Here is a 19,021-nt window from a genome sequence, read left to right as displayed (position 1 = left end):
CACCAGTTGAAGTTGGAAGTGATTAACAGCATCATTATAGATGGAGTTTCGTGATAGCTTTAAGATTCTCAATCACATGAAGAGTCCACTGCAAAAACATTTCTCATTTGCACAACAGAGACTTGAAAATTAACCTCATCTGGCGAAATATCTAAGAACTGAATATGAAATCAAACAAAAATCTTTAAACACTCTTTTAGTACAACTGACCATCAAATGTTATTCAGCTGATAAAATTACGATGCAGGTGCTTAAAGAATTCCGTACTCTCGCTGCAAAAAGGAAGAAGGCACAAAAGGTTTAACAAGAATGCTTTTATTCAGCTCTCACAGTTCTAAACAGTAAACATAATTAACGATACATCCGTGGTACCAGACAGCATACTCCTGGTATCAGTAAAATGTCTACTGTTTAAGGCACTGATAGTGGGAAGGAAAAAAAAAACCAAAAACATTGATTGCTCCTATTTAATCAGTACTTGAATCTATTATGAATATGTGCTTGCTATTAAAACGCTTCTAATTCCACAAGCTACATTCACAAACAAGTGTTTATACAACTTCAGTAATTACTGAAACAGGAATCAGTGGCTCCCCTGTTTAGGCGTAAGAGCAAGTATTGCATTACTCTGAATGGAATCAGTTTCTAACCTACCAAAAATAAAATAAACCCAGGAACAAACCCACAAATGACTTCAGCAGTATGGCTTTAAGACCCTGTATTTGGTTACGATATAGCAAGCGAAGTTAAATAACAGCATACAAGTGCCATATTCTGTTCTCTTGAAGTAACAGTTTTACAGTATAAAAATTAGTTCATAACATACCAATGCCAGTTTTTGTACAAACATTTTTACAAAACTGAATTGCTCAAAGAAAAAAAAAAATCAAGAACATTTAAATATGAATCACTTTTTACATGTTTTAAGCATAAAATTACTTATCTTGGTGATATAAATTAGAAATCCTACAAACTTTTTAAAGCTGGCATCCACGGACTACTGAAATGCACACGTCAGAAATACTGAAGTGTTAGTTCATCGGAAATCCTTAAATCAGATTTATACTTGCCAAATAGATACACAGCGATTTAGGTTTCTGAAGGAGCCACAGTGACCTCCCGTGGCCACTTCAGAAATCCCAGTCTTAACCTTATCACGTATTTTGAACACGACATTCCTCAGAAATACTGATCAACTTAAAGGTAAAACAGTAGTTCACGCTTGGTCCACCTATCCAAGGGAGCTACAATATTTCTGTTTGAAGTGAGTATCAAGGAACATGGCCTTCACATGACCCAGCTCCTGGTCACAGAAACAAATTCATGTCTCCTCTCTCATTTATCAGGAACCTGTTCTAGAACGGTTCAGAGAACTGTTTCTGCAGGTCAAGCAGACACAAAGGTCAATACATGTTTAACAGATGTTCGGTGTTAGGCTCCCAAATAAAGAACTTCAGTTTTTGCAAGAACAAAGAAAGGAAATGTGAATCGATGCTGACTCCAAGTCCAAAACAGAACACAGATAAAGTTGTAGGAGACATTTTAAATGTGTGGCAAGTTCATTGGTATATAAAGCCCTAAAACATTTTAAAGAGAAACCAAACTAACAAAAGAATCCAAATGTCAATTACATCCCTTCTTCCATCACTCTGAAGGAATGTAACGACCAGGAACAAAACAACAACATCTATATTACGAACAGATGATCAATGTAAGAACAGCACAAAAATCACAGTAGTGTCAGCCTCTCATCTGCAGTACATTCATCTGCTGCTTATAAATCCTCCCTGTTGTAACCAACTTTCTTTCCGTTAAGTACCTCTTCTGCGTTTGGTGCCAGCCACGTAAAATATACCTTCACTGGATCAATATTCCAATGCTTGTGAAACGATATTGGAATCTGGTGAGAAAGGTAGTCTTTTGGGTAGTCCATTGGCCGTGCCTAGGAAGGAAGAACAAACCAAAAGCACCAGTAATCAGTTCTGAAGGATAATTTTGGAATCAGAAAGGATCACCACTCGATGGCCTCTGTTTTATAGCAAAGCAACATGGCTTTGACAAACTATATAGGGTGACAACAAAGGTTATTTTACATCATCCTGTTAAATTACAGGCATTAGCTTAGATCTTAAACTCATGCTGCAGTCATCATGGTATGAAGTACACTGACAATAACCCTGCCCTGTTTCTTGAAATGAAATGGCTGCTATCTATGAACACAAGCAGCAAGCAGTATTGTTTGCATCACATCTGTTTAAACATTCAGTTTGGATTCAACAATGAGAAAATGATTTTACGCAATGTTCTCTTCGTTCCTCCTCTTACTGAGAGATGTCAGCACTGCCAGTGGGACTGTAGGATCCTAAATATAGCAGCTGAAATGTATGAAGTTTTACGATGGCAAAGGATCACCAAACGCAGGTGATATTGTGGTGCCAGGAAACTGCATCATTTTTCTTGATCACATCACATCAGAAGAGACAGAATTACCACAAATGCACATAATGCAGCTGACTTCCTATTGTGCCAAGCATGTTTTATTTTCTCTGACAATTTAATGGCAGGTAAATGCATCACTATGCAAACAAGCCCAATCTGTAGAGGTCTCTGTAAACTATTTTTTTTTCCTGTTGTAAATAAAAATTTTGTATAGAGAAACGCAAGAAAGGCATGCAAAAACTTACTCAGAGAGCACTTTGTTTCAACATTTTTAAAATGATTTAATAGAAGATGCATTCTTTTTTTTTTTTTTTTAGAAGTAAAATAAAATTGAATCAATGAGTTGATGGTGAAGCTCGTAACTAATTTAATACTGTACATTTCACCTACTTATGGTCACAATAATGAATTCTACATGCTGCATTCGTCATGCTCTTTCATGTACAGCCACTCATAAAACCAGGCAAGGAAATTTGACATTAAGAAATCTGAGCTGTGTTTTTTTTCCTCTTATGTTTAAACCACAGACTATTTATTTAAAGAATTAAAATAAAATAATTTGGTGCAATCAAGAGGGAGCCCAAAAATAACTTTCTGGTTTACAAAAAATCCAATTTTGGTTTCTTGGTTTTAAAAATATTTGTTGAATAATAGTGAAATTCAGAGAATGAGCACACTCTAATTTTATTCAGTAGTTTTTCCCCTCAGGCTTAACTTTTGTTTAAGGTATGCTAAATTAGAATTTGTTATAAGTGACAGTAAAGATGTATTACAATTCAACTGTAATTTTCTATGTGGAAAATCTAACTGCTAGGATTCCACTTTCAAAGTGATTCTGTATCAAATGTATGCTATTAAGGATTACAAAGAAGTGCTTTGTGTGGTTGTGTAAGTGCCACTCCTACTAATCTGTAAAATGAGTTCTAGTCTTTCCAACTCTCATTTAAAAAACAACAACAACAACAACAAACACCCCCCAGCCTCTACAAGCAAATTATTCAGTAATTCTGTTGATGAAGATGCATTACTTTTCTTTCATACTTATACTGAAAGAAGTGATGATAAACCAGGAAAGAAAAATCAATATGATTTTTTTTTTTATATGCACAAAGAATTCTGAATAGTGTGTTCTCAGTCATCCCAATTCCCTAAATAGTAAATGTAATCAGAAAGAAAATCTCAATACAGGAAAAGCTGATAATTTAATTAGCAAACTTCTTCCTCCCTCCCTGACAGCTGCTTTGAATTACTTGGTAATTTACTAATTTTTCAAGCAGGCTATTATCCTAATTTCAGTTTATTTTCAGCTACACAGATCTTCCCAGTTTTTAAACTAGATTAACTTCTGAAAAACATCCAACATTTCACTGATTTAAATGCTAATTTTTAAAAAAGTTCTGCACTGTTTGGAAAAATCACAAGCGCTTCTTCTCTTTACTACCATGGGAGGAAGGCAAAGTGTTTATTTGGTTCACGATGCAACAAATCTCTCTGGGACTCGATGCATCATGTTTTCCACTATGATGTCACAGTTAGATTATGAAAAATTCTGGAAAACAGAAAGACGATTTAAATCTATTCTGATCCTCTTCTCCCAGACTGGAGAATACGCTCAAAAGAAAATTATGTTTTGTGACCTTTTTCACTTGTGCTACCATAGGCCAATTTATCAAAAGGTATTTGTATGATTCTTCAGAACCCTCCATAAAAACAACAGTTACAGGAACACTTTAATGTTATATTCATATACACTAAGTAATAAGATGTTTCAGAATACTAAATTCTGAACCACTAGAAGTATTGCATACAGAGATGTATTGGGTTTACATAGTAAGCAAGGGTTCGGTAGTGGGGGGCTGCAGGAGTGAGGAGCTGCCCCATGTTAAGTTAAGAGCCAGCTCCAGCTGCTGGCCAGAGCCAAGTCAGGGAGCAATGCTGGTTGTGCCTCTGGGAGAACAGACTGAAGGAAGAGAAAATCTGCACAACAGCAGCTGGGAGAGAGGAGTGAGAAATGAGAGAGAAGCAGCCCTGCAGCCCCCAGGTGAGTGCAGCAGGAGGGCAGGAGGTGCTCCAGGCAGGCAGCAGCAGTTCCCCTGAGACCTGTGGATAGGCCCCTGGTGGAGCAGGCTGTCCCCCTGCAGCCCATGGGTCCCACATGGAGCAGATCTCCACGCTGCAGCCCCCCCATGGGTGGAGGAGCCCCCGGTGGAGCAGGTGGATGTGGCCTGGAGGAGGCTGCGGCCCATGGAGAGCCCCCGCAGGAGCAGGCCCCGGGCCGGAGCTGCAGCCCGTGGAGAGGAGCCCACGCAGGAGCAGGGGGTCTGGGGGGAGCTGCCGCCCACCCGTGAGGGACCCGTGCTGGAGCAGTTTGCTCCTGTGGGATGGACCTCGTGGTACAGAGCCATGTGGGAGCAGTGCTTGAAGAGCTGCAGCCTGTGGGCAGCCCCCGCAGGCTCAGTTTGGGAAGGACGGCATCCCGTGGGAGGAGATGTTCTGGAGAGAAGTAAGCTACAGCAATAGCATCTTGGTTATAGTTATTACAAAGCAGACTGATGTGTAATATTTATGAGTCACATTTTATGTGTATACTTAAAAGAACAAAATGTATTATAAACACTAGTATAAATAACTCTCTGACCTGATGGAAGAGTGGGCTATGTGTTATAGGGATTCCTAAGCCACTGAAGCACATCCCAAGAACCATATCGTCAGGAGCGTCCATGCTGTAACACCGGCATTTACTAGCAAGTAGTTTCTGAACGGCTGTTCTGCTGAAAACCATCCTGAGTTAAAAAACAAAAGAGTATTACACAGTAAGTACTAGAGAAGCCAAACAACTGTAAATAATTAAATATTAATTATAAATATTAATCATACATATTATAAAATTGAAAGACAACAAGTAGCCCTCTGGTGCAGCTTATCAGAAATTTCCAAATTTGAAAAGTCAGTACTGACAAGTAATGCAAGAGGCATTGTCTGAAAGAGAATTACTTCACATAAAGAAAATGAATTATGCTGTTACTCCAACAGTTACTTATCAGCAGTAAAAACGGTGGCTAGCTAATTACCCTTACATTTTGCCAGAACTTTCTCTTCTGTCTTAGTCAAATATATCGTCTAGTTACTTCTCATGTAACCATTAAAAGGAAAAGAATTTGAAACCTGAACTGTCATTCCTTGAATCCTCTGCTGTACAGAGTTCTCTTTGTAAGTGAAAAATGTTCCTTGAAGCTATTTACAAGGCTTTTCTGCTCACCCTCTCTTGCTCATCTAAATACCAACAAGAGCCCCACAGCTGTTAGATCATTAGCACTAAAATAAGCCTCCAGTAGACCAGAAACATGATGATGTCTTAAATTCAACAGCTGAGGGAATATGCTCTTGTCTAGCATTCCCTAGCTGTCTTTTCTGAAGTGACAACATCAACACAGTTCAATACATGGTGCTCCAGCTTCTACAAATTCCACTAATTAGATTCACACTCCAAAATTGCTACACAGCTTCATGAGTTTGTTCACAACATGACAATCCTTTGCTTGATACAGGGACATGGCAAAACTTGTAGAAATACTGAGGCTAAGGCAAAAAGCCTGATCTGAGAATATTGCCAGACTGGAGTTGTAAAAAAAATTAACATTAGCATTGCAACTTTGAAGACAGATCAACTGCTTGTATCACAGAAAGACAAAAACTGGTGAGCACAATAGGAAGTCATATTTCAGTATTCAGATCAGAGGAGGAAAAGTCAGCTAAAGCCTTGAAAAAAAAGAATCAGGACTTGTGACGTGTTGCTATGCAAAAGGTGTGGTGTAAATTGCCCACATCTGGGGAAGATACTTGCTAGCTGATTATCTGGATCATGTCCTTTCATTTATATAGAATTCTTCACTTTAGACAAACCTCAAAATTGGAGTATGGAGCAAGACACGTGATCTGTGCCTTCATCTGCTCAAACCCAAGAATAGAAATAATCCCCAAACTTCTACATCTAGATGACAGAACAGAAACTAAGACATAAAGACTAAAGATACGGAGGTACAGGACTGGTAACTAACAAACAGCAAGGTCTTTTTCTCAACTCTAGCATAAACCCTGCTTGAGCAAGACGTTCTGCAACTATGCAAAAACAACGAGAAGGTGAGTCAGCGGATCTTTATTTACTCACGGATGGAGAAGAAAACTGGCAAGCTATTATAGTCGTTACTTTTCACAGAGAACAACGCTAAGGCTATTTGGATGTCCACACTACTTGCTTTAGGCTCAGACGGACAGATGAGAATCGTAAGATGATTCTCATTGTAGCCGGAGCCAAACCAAATGATCACGCACACGTTAATTTAAACCAAATTCTATATACAATCTCAGCAGCCCATCTCTCTCATGCGTGAGATCAACCCACAATGTTCTCTTTCTATGAGAAACTGTTCTCCGGGATATAAATATCAAGTTCCTTGCTTAGCTACCTCTCCATAAATCATTGCATAAAGTTCAAAAACAGAAACAGAATCATCATCATTTTTAACCATGCTTGGACACAGGAAAAAAAAAAGGAAACAGGAAAGAATGTTTGCATTGCAGCACTTTGTATCATCACTACGTGTGCTTCTTTAGGTTCTTCTGCAAACTCCACCACAGTTCAGTTCAGGAGTGTATTTTTTTAGGCAAGTATCCCAATTGTCTCTGCTCACAACACTTTGAATCAGATTGTGAGATGGTCTGAGTGTACAGAATAAATTCAATCAAATGAAACTGAGCTGTATGATCTGCTTCAGGAGAACATGTGGTGCTGATAACTGGTAACTGTTCACAGGAATGCTCAAGCTCAAATGAACCCTCTTAAACATGCATGGTGCTCAGCACCAACTGCTTTGCTCTACAAACCTGTTCCTACTGGGCTGCACAGCTTCTGACTAGTTGTGATATTTAGGTCTTGGAGCATCACTGCATTGTAGCTGTACTGAGCAACATCACTGTTTCTGTTGCAACTGATTTGTATTGTAATTCAAAACGTGCATTCAAACTAGGAACTGATGGAGTTCTCAGCCGGAATTTAAATACATTACCCTCCTCCTCCAGTGATGTAACTATATCCTCCTGTTCCCAAGCCGTAACCATAACGCTCTCCAAGAAATACTGCTTCATTTGGGTCATAGCAGCTGAGCAATTTTCGGAGCCTGAATATACTGTAAGAGGAAAATCCATTGAAAAGAAAAATTAAACCATATAGATATTTATTTTGACAAAGACATTGCTAGCCTAAGTAGTATTCTAGTAAACAGCACAAAAATTATAGGAGAAATCCAGAAATTCTACAGAAACAGAGATACCAACTTTAACAGGAATTTATGATGGACTATTTACTGAGAAATGATTGTTTGATTTGCTCAAATGATGGATCAGTTAGCCTAGAAATATCTTTCTGAAGTAGACCACGTTTCTCAGCAAAACAGTCAGATATCAGAAAACATACAATGTTATTTTTTCCAAACAATGGTAAGAACTTTGCATATTATCACTTTGGCTCAGGAATTTAAAGAAAAAAAGCTAGCTTAAATTATATAAATACTGCTTTATCTACATTTACAGTTTCTTCCAAATTCTTCTTCTGGCATAATTTGATTGTCGTGGTTTAACCCGGCCAGCAGCTAAACACCACGCAGCCGTTCGCTCACCCTCCCCCCTCCCTCTCTGGGACGGGGGAGAGAAATGGAAAGTGAAGCCCGTGAGTTGAGATAAAGACAGTTTAATAAGACAGGAAAATAATAATAACAAAATAATAATAACAATAATAATAATAATGTTACAATGGTGATAATAGGAAAGTAATAATAATATGTACAAACAAGTGATGCACAATGCAATTGCTCACCACCCGCTGACCGATGCCCAGCCTAACCCCGAGCAGTCCGGCCCCCTCCCCCCGGCTAGCCACCCCTATATATTGTTTAGCATGACGTCAGATGGTATGGAATACCCCTTTGGCTAGTTTGGGTCACCTGTCCTGGGTCTGTCCCCTCCCAGCTCTTACTGCACCCCCAGCCTGCCTGTTGGCAGGACAGAGCAAAAGGCTGAGATGTCCTTGGCTTGGTATAAGCACTGCTCTGCAACAATTAAAACATCGGGGTGTTATCAGCACTCTTCTCATCCTAAGCCAAAACACAGCATTCCACCAGCTACTAGGAAGAAAATTAATTCTGTTCTAACTGAAACCAGGACATTTGATGTAAAGTATTATCTTGAACCACATATTCTCATGTTCATGACTATGTGCTCCTGATGGTTGATTACTGTGCTTTATTTTTCTTATACTGCAGCATTGGTTTTCATGCAAATGTGATCCAATTTACTAACAAAGGCAAGTCTCTGAATATCGTTTGAGATGGCTGTGACAAGCGACTACAAAATCTTTCTCCTGGCTCAGTTGTGCGAGCAACACAAGGGAAAAAGTGTATTAGCAAATGAAGAAAACCGATCAGCTCATACATGCCTATACTAAAGGATCACGCTGTGCAACCTTCAAATTTTTAGGCTATAGGATTACATAGTAACTCTATGTGCATAGTTTTTATCAAGTTAGAAGACTATATTGTTTTTAATATCAGTTAAGGAACCAGGACAATTTTCTTCCTTGAAGGAATGCAAAGTTACATAACTAAAAATATAGTTGTGTATCTTAAATACAGAAGAAGAGATGAATACTGCTAAAACTGCTATCATCATGAACAGTGGTGATTCCTGAAATACTGTAACATATACCTTATCAGTGTGTCATCATCCACTATGACTAACCAAGGAGTTCTGGGAGAGCTATGATTCAAAAACCTTTCCAAAATGGCAAAAGTTTTCCCACAGTGACCTAAAGGAAGAGGAGTAACAGAAAATATTATTTAAATATGATGAGATTTTGTAATAAACAATTATTTATGATTTATAATAATATTTTACAGCACTATGCAAAACATTTTGGAAATGACAGGCAAAATATTTGAGATGCAAGTTTAATTTATATCCTTCATTACGCTGAATGGCATTTCTACAAATAGTTCCAACACAATCATTTCTTTCAGTGCAGGACCATACCTATGAAGGATGCTGAAGTATGAAAGTTCTTTGATTATAAAAAAAAAAAAAAAAAGGAAAAAAAAAGAAAATAAACTATATTTGAGCTATCCTATTGAACTGTTGGACAGTTTGGGGCAAACTACTATTCTTAATTTCTGAAAATGTAAAAGGAGGAGATTATGACAAAAATATCTTCTGCAAAGTACTCCAAAATATTTTCATAGTATTTCATGATGCATCTGGTCCATTGCTTGTACATAAGTATTTCACAGAATCGTAGAATGGTTTGGGTTGGAAGGGACCTTAAAGACCACTTAGTTCCACGCCCCCTGCCATGGGCAGGAACACCTCCCACCAGACCAGGTTGCCCAAAGGTTTGCACAGGCCCACGTCTTGAGCCCATCAGGGTCCCTCTGGATGGCATCCCTTCCCTGCAGCATGTTGACTGCACCACGCAGCTTGGTGTTATCAGCAAACATGCTGAGGATGCACTTGATCCCACTGCCCACATCACTGACAGTTAAGCAGTGCTGGTCCCAGTACTCAGCTCCCTGAGGAACACCACTCATCACTAATCTCCACCTGGACATTGAGCCACTGACCACAACTCTCTGAGTGCAACCACCCAGACAGTTCCTTACCCACAGAGTGGTCCATCCGTCAAATCTATGTCTCTCAAATTTAGAGACAAGCTTATCATTGGGATAGCGTCAAATGCTTTGCACAAGTCCAGGTAGACGATGTCAGTTACTCTTCCCCTATCCACCAACCTACTGTACTTGTAACCAGCAACTCAGGTCCCAGTAAATTCCTCCACTTAAAAGATAAGGATGGAACACTATATTTGAAGCTACATCCAGTGAGAATATTTTGAACAAATGCACTAACTCTCTGCTTCAGAAATAAAATAAGCCTTAGCTCTGCTGATTTTGTGAAACCACAAACATAATTTATTTTAATTACTATCCTCTGTCTGCCTTTGATAAGCTGCATGGAAAAAAGGACAGCTGGAAATAATCCAGAGATCAGAACAACTGAATTAGTGGGTCAGATAAAGCTGGCGGGCCACAGCTTGGACACCTCTAATTGAGAAGGTAATAGCCCGTAGCGGACACCGCAAGCCTAACAACAATAGAACATTAAACCCTAAAATGAATAAATTCATTGGAGCCATCACATCCACAGCCTTTTTTTTCCCATTCAAAGCAAATTACTTTAAAATCACATCATTTATCATTAAAAAAATCTTCCAATATTAATGTTTAGCTTTTGAATCCAAATTGAGGCATACTAGACACAAGCATACAATACTTGAATACCATATGGGAAGTAATTTATGTTCAGAAACCAGTTGGCACTGTCTGAGGCCTTTGGTCATAAATCTAAAGTGAGCCCAGGGTAATTACACCGTTTTTTGTTTCTTGGAGTATGTCAGCACACCCTCCTTTCATACTCACAGCAGGTTTCCACTCAAAAAAAAATAATACAATATTCTATCTAGTTGGGTGAACTTTGCTCTCCATCCATTTTCTGTGTGACAAAAGCATTCTTTTAGTTCTAGCTGCAGGAATGTGCTATAGAAAAACACAATTTCTAGATGTCATCCTCCGCATATCCTCCAATGAAATATGCATATCATCCTGAAGCATTTCATCTTTACACAATCACTCCTGCAAAAGTGAGAAGAACAGCCACCAGCTCACCTCTTTCAGTATTAGGTACGCCTAAATCTATAGTAGGAATGGAGCTGTCTGCGTAATCACTGTAGTATTCAATAAGTGCAGCTTCTCTTTCCCAAGTCTGCTTTACGACTGGTACTGCAAAACAGTTGTTGACATTGAAACATAAGTAACTGCTAGATTAAAATGCTGATGTCCTCGTTAACTGACATATTCCTTCACACTGTAAATAATATTTCCAGTACAACAATTTCCAGAAAATAATATTTCCCGTACAGCATCAAGGTTGTAAGCATTCATTCTTTTTTCCTTCCTACAATATTTAGGGAAACATTTTTACATTTTTATGTCAGCTAGCCAGGACAGTTTTATTTACACCATAATGAATTTCCTTTAAGAATATAACTATAGTTGCATTCATATTACATTGAAAAGGGTGATGTTTACATTTGTGCAAACCCAACTATGGAATTCGTTACTTTTACACTTGCCATGTTAGACTTTATAGCATACATCAGCAAGAAGACTATTAGAGACCAATCATTCTTCCAGTATTGAAACTGTCACATTATAAAAACAGCATATCCAACTGTACAGCATAGAAAATACTCTGAAGCATAAGCAGACCAAATGCATCTTTTGAAACACTATATACCTAATATTTGACAGCAACACCATGCTAATGCTCAAAAGCACCCATCTGTGGAGGCGCGCTCACAAAAGAACATTTATAAATACACAACCAATTTTTATCCCCCGCAGACTTTATTCAAAGGACTGTTTAACATTGTCGACAAGCACAACCCTTTCCTTAAGAGTCTGCCATTTGACTTAAACATTTAAAATGCATCACACACAATTCTAGTAATGATGCTATAAATGTTTAAGTTATTGTCAGCCCCAAAGCAGTCTGACAGTGGGACTTGATGATCTTTGTATGTCCCTTCCAGCTGGAACTATTCTGCTCTATATCCTGAAGTGAATGAATTATGATTAACACACATTAAAACAAAAACAACACAGCATGGTAGGAACACCTGTAGGATGTTTAGAAGAAAGTGATCAGATTAATATCAATGATTTTTCTTCCATTTTAAAAATTAAGAGGTCAGGACTTAGATGAGCAACTACTCTGAAACATCGTGCTTCTCCACTCATTGTCTGCCTGCTCTATGTTCCGTTAAGTCTCATTAGGAGTTGCTAGTTATTTAATTGGTCACCAAAGCCCTAAATCCCAAGCATTTTACCTATGTATAATGTAAGTAATTTTCTACACTAGAAAAACTACTTTCCTACTACAAGGAAATATTTATATAAATTCCCTTTGCCACTATTTAACCATGATGCTTGTGAGTAACTCATTTCAGCCCCTTTCTGGAACCATCCTTCACCTGAATGTTTGCTGCCTACCTACTTGCTTGCTTCCCTCTATTCTGATCATATAAGGATTAATTGTACGGTTAATTATTGATTGACCAACGGTCAGTTCGATAAGATTAAAATGAACTAAAAGGGGACTGTTAGGATAGATAGTAAGAACTCAATCCACTAATAGAAAAGGCTGCAGAATGTGCAAAAAAAAAAAATGCAATTCCACTTCTGTAGAAATGCACAATAGAAAATGTTGTTTTTAGAAGTTTTAGGCACTTAAAACTTCTCACAATTTTTGCATTAAAAACTTAAGGAAATTATGTACAAAAAATGTTCATATAACATTATGGTGAAGTTCTGAATTACAAAGTCAGGAATTTCACACTATATTAACTTTACCTCCTAAACAGTAGTACTAACTGGTAGTACTATTTAGTGTACTAAATACTAATTTTAGATCATATAACACTGCATAATCATGCACTAATTGGCAGAGAATACCATGTAAACTTACTTATTTCAACTAGAATTAAAAAAAACAAGTAGAGAAAATGATTTTCTTATTTTGTAGAAGTGGTCCACTTCAAAAACGTTCCTCAGAAGAACAAAACCAGAAAACTTTTGGAAACTAAGGCTCCAAACCAGAAACGTCTCAGATACACAAAACTCTTCCACCATTCACCTGGTGGAGGCACACCTTTAAAGGTTTTTTTTTCCCCACTCTTCTACAAACAAGGACCTAAACCTCAGTACAGTGCTTTAACATACACAACTATTTGCTATTAAGAACTAAGCCTCTCACCTTCTTTGGTGGAGTCCCCTTTTTTCTTTGTATAGATGAAAAAACAGTTCACTGAAGTGGGGACCTGAATGTCACCTTAGTTAAATGGTCTAATAAGGGAGTTGCTAGCTAAAGCAACTTTTTTCCTTGCTTGTTTTGATGGAAGTGTCACAGACATATGACTATCGTAAATTAAACCCCACAAAAATTTCCAATTTCTAACATGTTTTCCAAAGAAAGTGCAGCTGTTTGAAAATTTCTGACCAACCACTGATGCAAATATTTATCAATATGTATTAATACTAGTGATCACAAGGAACTTTTAATACCACACTGCAGAGATACTTACAGAAGGTTAGCTCTTAACTCTTAATTTTGTTAATTGTGCAATTTCTAGAATCCTGATGTATGTTTGAAGTCTTAAAATCTTCTTATATTACCATATACAGTATGAAGGAGAGTTATATCTGAAGTAAATACTTAAATTGAGATACTTTTGTACATCAAACTCCAAGCCTTACTGTTGCACTTATGCAGATTTTTGTATACAATAAAAAAAAATGACTTACCAGGTAAAAGGAGCTCTCTGAAGCTGGCATCCATTAATCATTCAAAATCTTGAGTAAGATTATCCTCTATTGCATAACACTGGAAACTGTGAGGAAAGTTCAAGAATTTTCCTCAGTCTTCAACAGGTGTTTCTTGAAGGATATTTATTTATGCTACCTTTTTGAAGTCATATGTTCCTTTTTGAGAAGGTTTTTGTTTGTTTTAATTTGGTTCAAGAAATTAAACATGGATCCAGAAAGGAGAACTCTTCAGTGAACTCCAGTTACAGGACAGTCAATTTTGTTTTGTCAAAAGCTATTTGCTAAAAATATCCAAATGACTATCACAAAACAGCGGGAAGAGGCATTCATCAAGTGTGGTAACAACAAAGTTATTAAAATATCTTCAAAGGAAAGAAAAGCACCTGGCAAATAATCTAAATTTAGAAGTGATAGAACCTACAGTTTTAGATGCATCAGTCTATGGGGACTTAGTTAAGAAAAGAGCTTTTATCTTCATGCTGTCCTCTAACAATAGGTGTGGCAAACACCACACAAAATTTGGTACAAATACTAGCCCTTCATTTTTTCCCCCAATAATAATCACTTTAAGCTTATGAACAAAGTATGCTGACACTACTACATGCCTGGAGTATTCAAGGACATACAGAATTCACATAAATCCATAAATTAATGATAAATAATAAATCCTGAATTTCTTTATTCACAAAGAATATAAAAGTAAAATAGAACGGACTGGTAAGTGGCATCAAGCAGGTAGAATGTTTACTGTTAATTTGTAATTTTTCCTTCCAAGTTTTGTATACACTGTATCTGCCTCAACTTAGCTAAGCCTTACTGTGTATTAGCTGAAGCTGGGTGTCTCTGTGTCTGTATTTTCCTGGTGTCTGAGACAGAATTTAATATCCACTGTACAGATTTGTTTGTACTGTGCTACGTTGTTTGCTTTGTGTGTTTTTTTTTTTTTTTTTTTTTTTTTTTTTGTTTTTTGTTTTTTGTTTTTTTTTTTAACCATGGTAATCGTGGTTCATGGTCATGTTTTCATGGTGACTATCATTACTTGTAGAACACCACAACTTCCAGATGAAATACTAGTGTTGCACACTTGAGAGATTCTTGATCTGGACCATGGCTTCAACAAAGTATTACAGCTGATAGATTTCTACAAGAGATGAAATTTCCCATTCCAAGCATTATAAAACACCTGTGCACAACCAATTGCTTAGGGTGACAACAGGTGGAAGCAATATGACAGCATAAGCCACTCAATCTTCCTTTTATCCTGCTCTCCAGTCCAATAAAAGAGCAAGTGGAGAGAGCTTTCATCTTACTCAAATTTCTGAAGCAGTCACCATTGAGTTGCACAAGTGTCATTGCTAGCACAAAGAACAGAACTGATCCAACTAGCAGGGGAACTCACTGAAGGATATAAAAAGCAGCAGTATTAATATCACAATAGCACCAAGTAACATCAATATAATTACGCATATTTGTAATACATGTATTCGATTTTAATATTGTCAACCAATTTCTATGAAACACCAAACTACTGTAATTTTGTCTTGAACATTTTGCAGCCTTCCTGAAGAACTCTGAATAGAAAAAAAAATCTACCTAAAGAATAATTCAGTGAGACTTCTGAAGCCTTCATGCTTCCCAGTGAATTTTGCAAATATTTAGTCCTCAGAGCAACATGGACAGCATGTATCAGCTTGTTTTTATATATTAATTTCATGAACTACATTGTACAGACCTACTACCTTGACTAACCAACAACTTACTTCTGTCTCCATGAAATTTCCGACATGTTTTTACAGCAACAAAGACATCTTCCTTTTTCACTGGCTCTTTCTATTTGGACAGAACAAAAATGAATTTTGTAATTGCAGGCTCTGCCTTTACCATTTTATACGATATGTATATCCATAAATAAAATAAAACAGAAGATACCTTTTCATTGTACAGCATATCAAGTACAATAGCATATTAGTAATATAGTAGAACTGAATTTTTTGTCTCTTGAAAAAAGATCATTAACGATTTAAAATTCCTAGAATAGCATTATTGAAATACTTTTTCTGTTGATGTAGTATTCTAACATGAACAAAACATCTATCATTAGGAAAAGAAAGTGAGTGGTGAAATTTGTTGCACTAAGAATGATTTGTCTGAAAAAAAAAAAAAAAGTTCTTTTAAACTTATTTGAAATTAACATAATCACTATGAGAAATGCTGAACTATATGATGCTCATAAAAAGAAGCTTAAAATCTACAGGTGCGTAATCTTGATTTCCTCAACTCTACAAAAGACAAAAAAAAATATTAACCACCTTTGTTTTCCTTTTCGGCACCTAGAATTTTGCTGTCTTGGAATCATGGAACACTTATGGAACCTCTAGCAACAGTTAATGCATTACACCATAAATATATTCTCCTAGAGGTAGAAGAGATGAATTGTACATTAATGTACCAAATACCGTATTATATTTTATCTTTATCCTAAACAAGTTTTATATTTCCATCTGTGAAAAAAAAAAAAAAAAAAAAAAAGTATCTGTACTTGAGTGTCTCAAGGTTTGAGATTTTTTGAAGTAAAATATTATGCATTTTAGTAAGAGTTTTACCTTAACTAAGCAAGTGGTATTTAAAGTTTGGGACTTACACAAAGTGGCAGAAAATTACTGAATGTTGTAGCACACTCATCAACCTTATACGAGTTCACGTCATCTGTGCAGAATTCAGGCACTGGTGTAAGATGGGGTCCATCCCCTTTCTGCCAAATATACAGGGCAATCTATGAAAACAGAAAGCACTTATATCAGTAAGAAAAATTGGATAAACATTCTCAGGGCTTAGAAAGAAGCCACATTACAAGTTAAGCTTAACAAAGAAAATGGAAAATATTAGATGCCAGAGAGGATGTGACTTTATTGATTTACTCGCTGGATACTTTACCTCTTGCTTACATTTCTAGAGCCAACATCTATTTTTTTAGTTTGTTTTTTTTTTTGCTATAACAAATTCTATACATACTCAAGCTTTAAAGGATTAAAATAGTTTAATATATTCAAGCATGTCAAAATAACTGATCTCTAACTTTTGTAAGAAGAGGTGGAGTGAATATTTGCACCGTCATTCAAATTAAACAAAAGCTCTTATTTTGTTGCTTTTGGGAAATTATTTTGATAATTTGGAATAGGTAGGGCTACTTCCTATGTAGAAGTTTTCAGCTTTTCAAAAGAGACACATTCCCTAGTAACAATTTGAAATTAAATTTAAAATTTAAAATTTGAAATCAGCGATGACATTGAGAAGTTGTAAAATACACTGAAAGAAAATGTAGATGTTCTAAACTATAGTAGATCCTTGTCTATTTTAAATGGAACAACAACCAAAAAAGCCAGCAAAAATTTACAGGAAAAAAAAAGAAGAGGCAAATCAGTGATGCCTGAAGCTGACAAAGAAAATACCCCTTGAGTTTATGTTATTCATTTTATTACAAATTAAATGAATACTTCCATACGTATTTTATTAAACGTCAAGAACACTCAGACTGGCCCAAAATTTGTATTGCAAACCTTTTACACTGCTTATAATGCCAGACTAAATATTCACGCAGAAAAATTCTATGCTGGGTGCCTTCCTCAGACCAGTTAAAAGATTAACTCCAGTTCATCTAAAATTGTTCAAAAATTTGCTAGAACAAAGTGAAGTTTCTCAAAATCTAAAAGGCAGAAAAGAGCATCTCATTAAGTATATGCATTCAGAGCTTCCCTGCTGCACTGACATACATTTTGAATGCTTAATCTCTCTCAAGGACAGCTCAAAGATGTGAAAGCATCTTCCACTTTGTACAAGAGCTCTTTGAGCATAGACTCAAGATGCAGGAATCCCCAGGTTGCTTCTGCCTAACTATCAGAAATTACAGTTTTGACTTTTGAAAATGTTGCTATGCCAACAAACCAGGGATATTCTGGGATTGACTCTCCATGCTACCTCATGAAACGGAGTTAGTGTGCAAAAATGTAGAGTCATGGAACCAACACAGTGTAGCAAGGAGGAGCCTGACTCTACCACACAGGTCTCTTCCACGCAAAGAAAATCAATCTTGGGTTTTCAAATGTTCCCAGAGACCCTTGCATGAAAAACAAGTGTGTGCTTCACTGGAATATGGGACTAGACCCAGCACACACCAAAGGAAGTGAAATTGAGTCTCCTCCTCACTATTTTATGCCTGCTTGGAAAGTATTAACCATTAGTTTTAAATCCCCTCAGGTTATGCAGGGGCCAGAATACAGATCCTCTTTTAGGGATAATTCACCATTAATCTGTTTTTAAGAGATCAAAATATTTTCTTCTCTCCAGTGTTTGAGAAGAACTCAGTTCAAACCAAGAACATTAAGTGTGGTCTGGACATGCCCAGGTCATCCTACGTTAGAGACTTCTAATCTCAGCCCTATCAACAGACCAAGTCACAGAATCACAGAGGCGTGAGGCTGGCAGGCACCTCTGGTGGTCACTTTGTCCAGCCCCTGCATTATCTTTGTGGCCCCATGTCCGTCCATTTTCCTCTTGTACAGGGGAGATCCCAAACTGGACTCCAGGTGCAGCTCCATCAATGCTGAGTAGAGTGGAAGCATCATTTCCCTTTAGCTGCTGGCAGTATTTTGCCTAATGCAGTCAAAAACACTGCTAGCTCTCATAGTGGCAAGGGCACATTGCTGACTTGTTGAAGAATCTCAGCATCCTCAGAAAAATCCAGTTAGCTACACACAGCCACTTCTGGAACTTAGGGGGAATAAAGGGGAAGTGCCTGTTTGTTACAGGCGCTGCTAGGACTGGAGGCAGGTTTGAGAACAGAACCACTTTCTTGAAACTTAAGCTTAGAGATTTGAAAGTTTTTAGACAGCAAGCACCTAGTGTACAGCCACACACTAAAGCAATTAACTGAGGAGTTTTTAAGAAGTTGCTGGTTGAAAGTGGGCTGTCATATACAGATGCACTCAGACCACTTCAACTGCACAGTGAAGTCTTTAGTTTAATTGCACTGAAAAGAGTTTAAATTACTGCATTGTAATTTGTACTTGATGGGATACAAACGACAGCTGTGAGTGCAA

General features: G+C 37.2%; 1 protein-coding gene across 1 annotated transcript in view; it reads right to left on the bottom strand.

The window, feature by feature from the left end:
- Positions 1–367: 367 nt before the first annotated feature.
- B3GLCT (beta 3-glucosyltransferase) overlaps positions 368–19,021 on the bottom strand; it is a 60,879-nt gene continuing 42,225 nt past the window's right edge. Inside the window, exons 9-15 of the mRNA XM_084306380.1 lie at positions 16,567–16,698; positions 15,686–15,755; positions 11,208–11,321; positions 9,199–9,298; positions 7,506–7,625; positions 5,078–5,222; positions 368–1,942 (exon numbers count right to left, since the gene is read on the bottom strand). Of these exons, the coding sequence (XP_084162506.1) occupies positions 1,775–1,942; positions 5,078–5,222; positions 7,506–7,625; positions 9,199–9,298; positions 11,208–11,321; positions 15,686–15,755; positions 16,567–16,698 (849 nt within the window). The 3' untranslated portion in view covers positions 368–1,774. The remainder of the gene's footprint in view (positions 1,943–5,077; positions 5,223–7,505; positions 7,626–9,198; positions 9,299–11,207; positions 11,322–15,685; positions 15,756–16,566; positions 16,699–19,021) is intronic.

This window comes from Netta rufina (genome assembly GCF_964035555.1).
Source record: "Netta rufina genome assembly, chromosome: 1".
Lineage (NCBI taxonomy): Eukaryota > Metazoa > Chordata > Aves > Anseriformes > Anatidae > Netta > Netta rufina.
This window is presented reverse-complemented; position numbering and strand designations above follow the sequence as displayed.